General features: G+C 36.7%; 2 protein-coding genes across 2 annotated transcripts in view; one reads left to right on the forward strand and one right to left on the reverse strand.

Annotated features, from left to right (window-relative positions):
• The window catches only part of PLCZ1 (phospholipase C zeta 1), a 48,371-nt gene extending 48,352 nt beyond the window's left edge, over positions 1–19 (reverse strand). The window contains exon 1 of the mRNA XM_037390141.1: positions 6–19. Coding sequence (XP_037246038.1) covers positions 6–19 — 14 coding nt within the window. The remainder of the gene's footprint in view (positions 1–5) is intronic.
• Positions 20–107: 88 nt separating this feature from the next.
• Positions 108–1,182, forward strand: CAPZA3 (capping actin protein of muscle Z-line subunit alpha 3). Its single transcript, XM_037389777.1, is given in 4 exon segments — positions 108–472; positions 474–627; positions 630–745; positions 747–1,182. Coding segments are annotated over 4 exon segments (1,071 nt in total).
• Positions 1,183–12,017: the final 10,835 nt, after the last annotated feature.

A 12,017-nucleotide genomic window follows, 5' to 3' on the forward strand; every position in this document is an offset into this window, starting at 1 on the left:
GATATCTATTCTCTTCCATGGCGGCTCTGCATTGCCTGCTCTAGTCTCTTCACTGAGGTGAAGCTGGCAGCCTTTGGCAGGTGCTCGCTCTGGCTCCTCGTGGAACAATGTCCCAAACCTTGCACCTCGCTTCCTCTCAGCACAGCACCCAGCCAGCGTTGCCCCGGCGCCATTGTGAGGTCACAAACTGTGACCACCACCACTCCCCTCCACCCCTGCCACCATCTTGTGCCTTTTCTCTCCAGTGCAAAGCAGCCCACATGCCCTCTCCTTGCCTGAAATCTCCCACCCTGTGGATAGCCCTTACCCCCAGCATGTGCACCAGGCAGGAGCTGTGTGAGCCAGAGAAGGTGTCTTTCATTTGCAGCCTACTGTACCAGTCCCTTCCTGGGGAGTCTGGCCAGGCTGTCCCACATCTCTCTGCTCAAGGCCTAGATGACAAGCTGGTAAGGCAGGAGGCTGCCTGCATGGGGGCACAACAAGAACATCACCCCCCTCCAAATAAGCAGGCACTCTGTGCTACTGACCCACTGCAACAGCTTAGGGAGAAACTGTTTCTTTGACCGTCAGGACAAATTCTCTTTTGAGTTTGACCACCTATGTGGGGTAACCAGCAAACCCCAGCTGCTGCCAGTGTGTTGCCAGCTGAGGAGGAAGTGTGGTGAGAGGCCCTCCACAAGTGCTTGAAGGCCTACGTGAGTTGCCACGTTCCTCTAGGGAGCTGCTGTGTGTTCAATAAAATCCTGGAAGAGGCAGCTGTTTGTGGCCTGCTTTGCGGCTCATCAGTACCCACCTTCAAATCAGTGGAACAACCTTTGGAAGTCAGACTGGACTTCTGTCCTGACTCCATTTTCCACTCATGTTACAGGGATCTTTCTCCTCCAGATACACTACCTCAGAGACGCCAGACTCCACGTAGCTGTCAGCAAGGCTGTGAGTGAGACGTTAAATGTGATAGACCAAAGTCTGTTTGCCACAGATTTTGTGAAATTTGTGAAAATAAAGGACACCAAGTTTCATATTGCCATCCTGAAAAACATTCAGGCTTTGTCAGAGGAAATATGGGGGGAAAATCTGCCAAGGAAACTACCTGTTACTTGCACTTTTATGAAGTGGAATAAAATATTGAATGAGCAATACAGAGGTGCCTCCATGGTTAGTGAAACACACTATTTTATATAGTGAACTAAATTAAATATGTATATATATAAAAAAAAGGAAGACAAAGACAAAAAAAGGGGGTTTTAGTTGATTTATTTCTGGATTACTCAGGAGGGTGCACAAACTCATCAGTCAATCATCTCTGAAAATAATTCAGGTCTGTAGTGACTGAAAATAAGTTGCTGTATATTTTTTGTTTTCTATATATACAAGTATTGATCAAAATGTCAGAGGCAGTACAGTGCTACAGTTGAGCCAGCAAGCAAACTCTTACTTTCCTTTTTAATTTTACCCAATGCTATATTTAATTCTGTAACTTCATACTGTATGTAGCATTGGTTATAAGGAAATTGGTAAGGTAGGTTGTCAAAGATATTGAGGCTTTATTTCTAGATTTTCTTCATTGATACTGAAACCAAGGAAATTCAGCCTTCAGGCTTTGCTTGTACCTACCTCTCTGTATGCACAAGAGACATCCCTACACAGTCACATGAACAAGGAGAGATCAGTACACAGGAGGAATAAATTTCATATAGTTGATGGAGAAGGTATTCCAGGACTGACCCGGAATGTATGCTGGGTGTTGCGATATTACAGAATAAAGCAATGCTGCTTCCCTTCTCCCAGTCTTCATCACAAATGCCAAAGGAATGTATGTGATTTTGGTTTACTTTCAAACGATGACAGTGATGTTTTGCTAACATTATTACAATAAATGAAATGCTTATTACACTTGCTGTTTTCTGTAAACATACCTTTTAATTAGAGTTTTATTAGAAACTAAGTTTATTTTCAAGCAGTAATATAAAAACCATCGATCCACATCATTCTATATTGTTGATGACGAAGTCATATGCTCATTTTTAATTAATAAGCATACTAATTTACAGAACCTTATTGCAGAAGACAAGGTTGTAGTGTTGCCAATATTTAAAACTCAAATAAATAAAATAGTTTTTGTGATATATACACTGAATTTCTTCAGATTTGCATTGACTAGAGCACATTTTTCATCTGGTTGTTCATCTTCATGGTTACACAGCACAAAGATTCTGGGACTGTTGTACTAATCTGTGTGCAGAAAGGTACTCATCATGCAGCATTTCCTTCCTGCAAACAGAAAGCAGACTGCTGCCCTTGTAACAATGTCCCTTGACAATGCCTTTTACAGATGCCCATTTGTCAGAAAATCTGCACCATACACTGAAGAGGGAGAAGGATGGAACATGGAGAGCGTTTTCTGTGCCCCTTCAGTTCTTCACAGAGAGCTGCATTACCTATGGGTCATTCTCTTTTCACCCCACAGCTGCTACCAAGATCTGTTCAACACCAATCCAACCCTTTTAGTGTTTATATTGCTGCTGAAGGCCATTCAATGAGCAAGCAGCTGTCTTTACAAGGTATTTATTTCAATATGGGATTATTTCTTTTCTGAAAACAGGAGTAATTTTATTAAAAAGTTATACAGCCCAGGGCTGCTATAATGAAGATGTCCTGTTGTAAGCGTAGTTCCTGTCTGCAATACAGAATAATGGATTAAATTCCGGACATACATTTAAATGTTAACAGCAACTGGGACATAGCATTAGAAATTCGGGATTGTGAAAAAAACACTTTATTCAAACACAAATATTGAGCATGAATCAACAATAAGAAACAGTACAGAGCAATGGAAAAGACTAAGCAGTTAGATGACTTTTGGTTTCAACATTTATTCTATCATACCAATCCCTTATGAGATCCAAATATATGACATTTTGCAATACACTGTTCTGTGCTGTAGAATTAAATTCTCTTTTTAAAATGCAGTTTCTGTACAGCAAAACTGTAGCAAGGAGTGCAACAAAAAAAAACATTTAATATTGTAGGATAAGGCAGTTTTCCTATCTTCCCTGTCAGTCTACCTTTATGAACTATCCATTTTCCTTCAATTTCTTCATGTATAAAAGAGGAAATTGTGATACCAGAATCTGCAAGAAAAGCCGCTCAGAAGGATGAAGTTTTGACAGAGCAAATGTTCTGACCTGGCTGAAAACAGAATCACAGAATCACAGAATCACAAATCACAGAATCACAGAATCACAGAATCACAGACTGGTTGGGTTTGGAAGGGACCCCTGGAGATCATCTAGTCCAACCCCACTGCTAAAGCAGGTTCACCTAGAGCAGGTTGCACAGGTTGGTGTCCAGTTGGGGTTTTAGTATCTCTAGAGAAGGAGACTCCACAGCCTCTCTCGGCAGCTTGTCCAGTGCTCTGTCACCCTAAAAGAAGTTTTTCCTCATATTCAGGTGGACTTTCCTTTGTTTCATTTTGTGCCGACTGTCCCTTATCCTGTTGCTGGGCACCACCGGAAAGGGTCTGGCTCACTCTCTTACTCTGTCTTTTTTGCAAGACCTATGAAACCAATCTGGAAAAGATAATTACAATACAAGCTTTGTCAATTTTTCCTCTAACTTCTCCATGATGGGCTTGGAATTTTTTTTTTCTTTTGAAAAATTGAAACTTGGGGAGGAACAAACATTATAAGAAGAAAGCAAAGATGTACAACTTCATTGAAAACTTTGCTGAACTTTTACGTATATACTTCCATGATCTGTTTGTTTCTTAGCTGCACCTTCTTACTCTTTTGCCCATACTAGACTTTTTTGTTATATAGGGAATACATGCCAACTCACACTATCTTTATTCCTAAAATCACCCACCTTTCTGCCTACTGCCGTGAAAACCATTGACATCCTTATAGCTGCCTCTGAATCCACCTCTTTTTATTAGCATCAGTACCCTATATTTTAAGAAAAGAAATAAAGAATAGGCATGTATAATTAAAACAAAAATTAAAGTTGTCAAACTGTATCTTACAATAGGTTTCTACTGCAGCCAGGAGTATAGCATACCTAGAATTGATGCCATAGCTACCTATTCGCAATCACAACTGTCTATTATTAAAGATTAAAAAAAAAAATCTGCTTTGTGCCTGCAAAAATACATTATCAGTATCTTTCCGTAATATGCTTCCAATACTGCTTTCTCATTCTTATCTCTGGCTGTTATTGAGTGGCCATGGTTATTTATCTCAAGGAGAAAATCACCCTCTATCATTTCAGAACATTTACACGTTGAGATTTCATTTTCTTTCAAAATATAATATGAATTTTGTGGGAATTCTACTGCTCCATTTACAGGCTTGCAGACTCAGTGGAGTCATAAAGTTGGTACAAATGTATCTGAGTCAAATTGACTCAATTTTTTGATGTCTGAAAATAATTTTGTACCTGCCATTAATTGTTGCTGCAAAGAAAATTATCATTTTAATTACGCCAGTAACATTAAAGCTTAGCATTGTCAGCTTCCAGTTGCATTAAAATTGGAAGAAAAACAACACTTTGTATTGGTATTTGCACTGAATACTCAATGTTCACATTATAAAGTTTGCTTCATGTTTTGCTAGTACTGCAACAGGTGGAAAACCTATTAAAATGAGGACACCTAGCAAAATAAGTTTCATCATTTTCCAACATATGTGTTGAATTAGAAACAACTTTTTCTGTCATTTCAGAATAGATAGACAAATCTTTAACAGGCACTAAAATTATCTGTTAGTAGGAAGCAAGGTTTATCAATATTCCTAGTCATTGGAAGAAATTAATGTTTTCCCCCTTTCACTCTCCAAAACTGGTTCTAGTTCTTTCTTTGCTTCATTAAGACAATATTGTAAAAAAAACCAAAAAACAAAAAACAAAAAAACCACCAAAAAACACCCCTACTTGTATGTTTTCCAGGCTGTTGTTTGTATTACAGTCTGCACTGTATTCCTTATTCCTTATTCCTTACCAAGTTGTGGAGAAGCTAGGAAAACACGATTTTGAAACAGAGGAAATAAAAGTGAAGGAAATACAATTAATGTTCTGTCAAGTGTATATCTCTCACTGATTTCAAATAATCAGTGCATGATGCTCCTGTTATAGTAAGATCAAATTCAAGGATTATTTTCCCTTCTACAGTAAGAATGTTTTAATATGTTCAACAAATCGCAAAGAGCAAATTTATTACCCGCCATTTGCAAGATATTTTCCAAGTCTGTATGCCATTATGCCATTCTTACACCAACAGTGTATTTTATAATTCTTTTTAATGAAAGCTTTGCAGTTATTAAAAATGTGGAGTGGTTTCAAAAAGTCATTATTTCAAAAATTTACTATTATGAACTATTCAAAGCATAATATCATGGGATGCTCAGAAGTTACAAGAGGTAATTGTTGCAGTAAGGAATTGCTACCATACAAAACTGAGGGAATAAGAGATATTATTATTATTATTATTATTATTATTATTATTATTATTATTATTATTATTATTATTATCATTATTATCATTATTATCATTATTATCATTATTATCATTATTAACATTATCATTATTATCATCATTATCATCATTATCATCATTATTATCATCATTATTATTATTATAAATATAATAATAGGTAATAAATGATAATAATAAATAATAATAAAAAAACAAGAGATGGCCCATGTTATATTAAGTCACTTCTGTAGCAGATCATCTTTGAATGGAACAGGAGCTCCTACACACCCTTACATTCATACCCAGAAAACATTCTGAGATTATAAGATCCTAATAATAGGATCTGCTTGGTTTTGGTGGGGTTTTTTTATGTTATTGTTCATATAACACATTTGAAAGAAAAGGTAGTGTGCATCTCAGCTTTTTTCTAGATACAGGTGTAGGCCTTTCAGTCCTGGATCTTTATACATAAAAGGTGGGTGTTTTTTCCTATTTGCTTACTAAGGAACATAACTCTTATATATACTGCTTCTTTAATAGCACCTGTAACTGCTGTGGTTGGTAACAAGAGCAGCTGAGAACCTTTCTAAATATTCTTCCAGAACCAGAAGGCTAAAAATTTTAAGTCTGTATGGCAATAATCATAGCTATCTTTTCAAAGTATGCTGATAGCTGATACTGATAAAATATTAGTGTTTTAAAATACAGACTGCAGAGCAGACCTTTATACGGGCTCCTTGTACGTATCTAGCCAGAACTGCATATGAGACAGACCTTTCCTTAGGGGAATGGAAGCCCAGTGTCTAGTATGACATTAGAGAGCTAGTGACCTGGAACAGGAGGGATGAGGGAAAGGCCATAAGTGGGGGGATGTTGGAGAAAATTATGAATAAGGCAAATTCACAATTAGAGAAAAGAAGAAAAAAGAGAGAGTACCATAATTCCACTGTTCCGGAATCTGAGACTGTGCAGAAGAGTGGGATTGAAATCTCAGCTCCTTCACTGTCTTTCCTTCCTTAACTTTTGGGCAAGTCACATGGATCTAGATTTTAAATCAGTGTTTTTAATCTAGTGTTTTTAAATCAGTACACCAGTATATGCAATCTTCGGTCTTTCTGGACCCAGGAAAGCTAGCAGTTCTTCCTGATCTCATACGTATCCTATGAGAATGCATTAAAATGGTGAATAAATAATGCAATAGTTGGTTCTTAATAACTAATATAGGAAATAATTTAATTATACATGATATGTGTCCAAAGTAAACATGGTCCCAAATAAAACTCTCTCACTGTTAATACATCATGCAGGCCATACTAAGTTCTATACACACAAAGAAGGTGAAAATATGAGTTTGTGTTCATAGTCATGCATATTCATGACTGGAGACTGTCACAGTGGCCCATTTCTGACCTTAGTCCTCCAGTCATTCTGCCTGGACACATGATGGACTGCTCATTTCCTATGGCTCATTTTTTGCCCACATAGCCACAGTTCTTTCCCTTGGAAGTGAATGTATAGTTTGTGGTTCTGTGCTAACAAGAGGTTGGGACAGGACTGGGGAATGTATCCAGACCTGGGAACTTACTGGCTGAAAGAGTATGAATTCTTCAAAGGGTTAAGAAAAATATATATTCACCCTGCAAGCCACGTCTCTTTGAGTGGGGAATTGGTAGCTAAGCCTCCTAGAGAGTGGTTTCAGTGGAAAAAACTAGGTTTCAATAAATATCTTTGATTTCAGATAGCAATACTTTCTGTTTGGAATGAGACAACCAAAAGGAAGGTAAAGATGTATGAATCAGTTTGGGGTTTTTTTGCCTTGTAGAGTTTTATTGGTTTGTTGGTTGTTTTTCTTTACCTTGAACTGAAAAATACTATTGAGAATGCTCTCTGAGAAGCTCACAGCTCAGAAGTCAGTCTCACAGAGTGAGAAATAGCAGCTCCTGTACATGCCTTTAACAGCTCTGTTGTTCTGTATGTATCATGAAGTAATTAGAACTCCCTTGATCTTGAAGCAAGTGCAATAGATAACTCACCTTCAAAACCAGATATATTCCAAGTCATAAATTTTCCTTATGCTATCCTTCTTGCTTTATAGCATTTAACAGATGAGAAAGAGCATTTTTTGTTTCTAATGCATGTGAGTTCGTTAGTAAATATCTTCTACAAAACCCTGTGATTATTTCTGAGAAAAATGTTTTTGCCAGTTCACTGAAGATATTATTAATTTTACTTAAGAACTTTATTTCACACAAGACTTCCTACTTGCAACTTACTTTTAATTATGTCCTCATTAGAGAGAGATATAAGAAGCACAGCTTATTTCAAGTATTTATTATTCATTCTTGTATTGTTAATGAATTAATGCCTGAAGTACATCTGCAGTAAAAAGTCACCTTCTTGTTCATCAGTTTTGCAGGTCCATAAAATAAATGTGATTGCTTCAGGTACTGTATTACGTAGTTTCAATATCATTGGTTTCCATATATAGCATCTACATGCAAATTTATTCTGTTGTTCTTTCTTAAATAATTAACACTGTCTGCTAATATATTCTTGCTCAGACCTGTTCCACTAGTAATTATAATCGAGTGTGCAATATGTATTCACTGAGCATCTATACGTACATTCTTTCTCTTCCCATCAAAAGGTCATTTTGAGGACACATCGACAACATGCTTTCTATGATCTGTAAGCCATGCAAAAAACAAGTTGTTATTCCAGCCTCTGGGCTGTACTTTTGTATGCCTAAATCCACTACAAACATGGATTTAGTTGAAGCCAAGGAAAATCATAATTAACATTGCGGTATTCTGTGTGCATAATTTATTTTCCATTATCAAAGTTACATAGGCTGCCAAATGTGTGATACAGATTATGGGACAAACTGTACTCAAAATGCAGGTTTTTTCAAAACATGTTATGTCTTGTGAAGTATTCATGGGGAGAAAAGAAAGATTAAAATGCATAGGATCTATTTTGCCTTCAGTTGTTTTCTGGCTTCCCTGTTTAAGTCACAGTTCAACAAAGTACTTAATTGTTTGATTAATTATAATCATTTGAATATTTCCACTTGGAGGAGTGGTATGATACAGGTACTACGATGTTACAGCTGTTTAAATTGGATCATGCAAAGCTGAAGAACCTGATACAGAAGGTACAGATAGCAGCAGAAAGATTTCCTTTTGACTGTAGACTTTAGACTGGCCTGAAGAAAGTTCTCACACACAACTTTCCATTGCTCCAGTGTTTTATAAATTAATTTACATTATCCTGCTCCATTTTGTTAACTTAGTTTATGAAACATATTGATTATGAAGCAATTAATTTTCTTTAAATTACTATCACTAGATCCAGAAATGGACTTAAAAGTCTATGAGCTTCAGCAAATTAAATTATGAGTGTTTATTTATTCTCTAGTCAAATACACAAGAGTCAAGTGAAGCACCTATACAGTCCATGGGTATTTAGGCTCTGAGCTGCAAGTTTACTCCCTGCAAGAGCGTTCAATGTCTTCTTAATTTAAGGCAGTTCAACTCTGTCTCATTCTTCTAGTGGAGTGCCCTTGCACTTATGTTATGGATTATGGAACGGTACTCAGAGGAAGCACGCTACATCTGTAGAAAATGTGTTAATGTGTACCACAGAATGCACGACTTGTGGGCATAAAAAGAGCAAGATTAACATAATTAATGACTTAGCTGAAACTGCATTCTGATCACTTCTGTACTGTGAAAGTATAAAACAAATTATTTAAACTTTCCAGACTACTTTTGTGGATTCAGTAGACTATAATTCTTTTAATGATGAGGTAATTGGCCATTGTGTATTGAGAAAGTAAGCACATGAAAGATGGTGAGCTGCTTAGATTCTGCGAGTGTGAGGGCTACTTATGTTTTCATATAAGAGGAAGGAGGGGAGAAGTTAGGTGCAGAATAAAGGAGAAAAATAAACTTGGATTTTTTCCTGCAATTAGCATCTTTATTTTAGACTTTGAGGTTATTTCCAATATTTTCTAACAAAAAGAAAAGTTCAATTTTAAGAATTTCCTAAAGATATCTATAACTATTGAAAAAAAGACTTTCAAATCTGTGAACATGTAGGACCACATCAGAATAGGTCAAAACATTTTCAAGTTTACCCATGTAACAGAGTGGGTAATCACAATGTCTATCTTATTTTGATATTGGCACAATATTTTTATAAGCAAAAAGTTGGAGTGGAAACAAAAAAACCTCGCTATATTTATCATAAAATTCTGCATTCCAAAGTCACTTTGATGCTTATGTTCCTGTTTCATTAAGCCCCTCACAGGCAGCGTAATCCTGGTAATTTTAACTCCCTAGAAGAATATTGTCCATTTCATTTTCTTTTAAAGGACTGAACTATTAGCTAAGTCATACTGTAAAAATGTCATCTAAAGACATCATGATGTGCTAAATAGAAAGGAAATTACCAGGAGCTGTAAACTTTGGGTCAAAGGACAGTTGTTTGCAGCTTATTAGTATGATGAAGTGAAATCTGAAATTATATTAAATGTTTGTTTAAGATGTAATTAGTGAGGAATTTATTCATTTTCAATTATTCTATACAGTTCTGTAGTCTCATATCAACCGTGGCAGAAATGCCTTATTGGGTACATTATTTGCCTCCTCCAGAAGCAGGAAAACAATGCAAAACCCAAAATATGTTGCTCAGCGTTTGTTTGCTTGTATTTTTTTGCCACTTCTCTATTTTCACAGCCATGCAACCCTGACTGCCAAGCTATGATTTCACAGGAGAGCTCAACTCTGCCTGTCCTGTTTCCTTTCTGGCTTTAGATACCTGAGGAAAATTCAAATAAAAGCTGAATTACCCTCATGACTTCATACCATGTATTCCAAAATCCAGCTTCCAGGTTGGTGTGACATGAGTACTAAGTACCTCAAAGGCTGTTTTTCAGGTGCACAAGATAAATGTTGGTTGGTCTGTTTGCTCAGACTGGTCAAAAGGAGAGTAAAGACTTCACATATGAGACTCCAATTGGACTCTATTTTTGATGTCAGGCAAGTTGGCATGAAACATGAGATTCCACTTTTCCCTTGGAAAGCTGGTCTTAGCACCTTTCTCCCCCAAGTAGACAGTGTTTCACCTGTGCTGCATGCTCGATTTAGTGGTTTACCCACCATCCAGAGGCCTGGCCTATCCAACTTCTGCTCTTTAAAGAAAACTCTGGACTCAGAGCTTCAGACCAAACAGTAAAAGCTCTTCAGTGTGTAGAGGGAAAGGACAAAGTTCTGTTTTCCACTGTGCATAGAAACAAAAGCAGGCTTGGTAAGCAGCCCAGTGAATGCGAGCACCCACAGGAAAAAAAAATAGGAAGGAGACAGAAAAAACCTATGGGGAGCAGGAAAGCGTGCTTGTTCTTAGAGCACAGTAGTACCTGACCTGTTTCTGAAAAAAAAAAAAAAAAAAAAAAAAAAATAAAAAAAAAAAAAATAAAGAGAAAAAAAAATTTGCAGGACTGATAGACTTCCATCAGACTATCAAAAAACAAGGACTAGTGAACACTGAAAGAGAAAGGCCTTCAAGGACAAGAACATTTCAGAATGTTCAGAGTAAATGCAGTGTCTTCTACATGGTACTGTGCTTAAAGAAGAACAATGCACAAAAATAATTCAGTGAAACCTATTATCTGCATGTTTTGAACAAAAAGAAGGAATAATATTTCCGATCCAGCATGTAGCCATTCAGTGAACAGCTAAAGATAGTTACAGTATTTAACACAAAACCCCTATTTGACCAATGGCTTAATAATATCAAAAGACATGTTAACTGAATATAGTACACTAAAACACAACCATATTGCATTAGGTACTAGAAAAACATATCCTTTACACCATTAAAAATGCCATTTTACACTTAGATCAACTTTGGATATTTTCATCAGTTTAGCTACTCCATTTTATACTGGGTGAAAACCTGGTCTCAGGATTTTACTACCAGTGTGGCAAGTACTGATTGCTGTCTGGATTTTGAATAGTAGCTTCTATCAAGTAAGAATCTCCCATCCATTTGGTATTAAATCCACCTAAAATCTTTGCACAATAATCTTGGTACTGGGATGTCAAGACACCAGCCAGCCTAGTTCTTGAAACAGATTAATTGCTGCTCTCTCAGAAAACCTAAACCCCAAGCTAATGAGATTACATGCAATATGGAGCTACTGCAGCTAGACTGATTTTAGAATTCATGTTGTATCTCTGATAGAATCCCCAGCTGTGCTGCCTAGTATAACTACGCTGGCATTTATGCTGCTACCTCAGGATTCACGGCAAATGCATTGTGGGCATTAAATGCCATATACAGGACAGGACAGAACTGTCATCAGAAACTGTATTTTAGGGGAGGAAAAAAAAGGGGGGGGGGGAGGCAAGATAAAAATAAAGTGTATGTGTGTATATATATAAAAATCATGAAGAGTGCCTATATATCTATATATACACACACTTTAGAGATGAAATAGAGACAACAGAATTAGAAAAATTAAAAATCATAAAAGGTCTAAGCTTTA

The sequence above is a fragment of the Falco rusticolus genome, chromosome 5 (genome assembly GCF_015220075.1).
Source record: "Falco rusticolus isolate bFalRus1 chromosome 5, bFalRus1.pri, whole genome shotgun sequence".
Classification (NCBI taxonomy): Eukaryota; Metazoa; Chordata; class Aves; order Falconiformes; family Falconidae; genus Falco; species Falco rusticolus.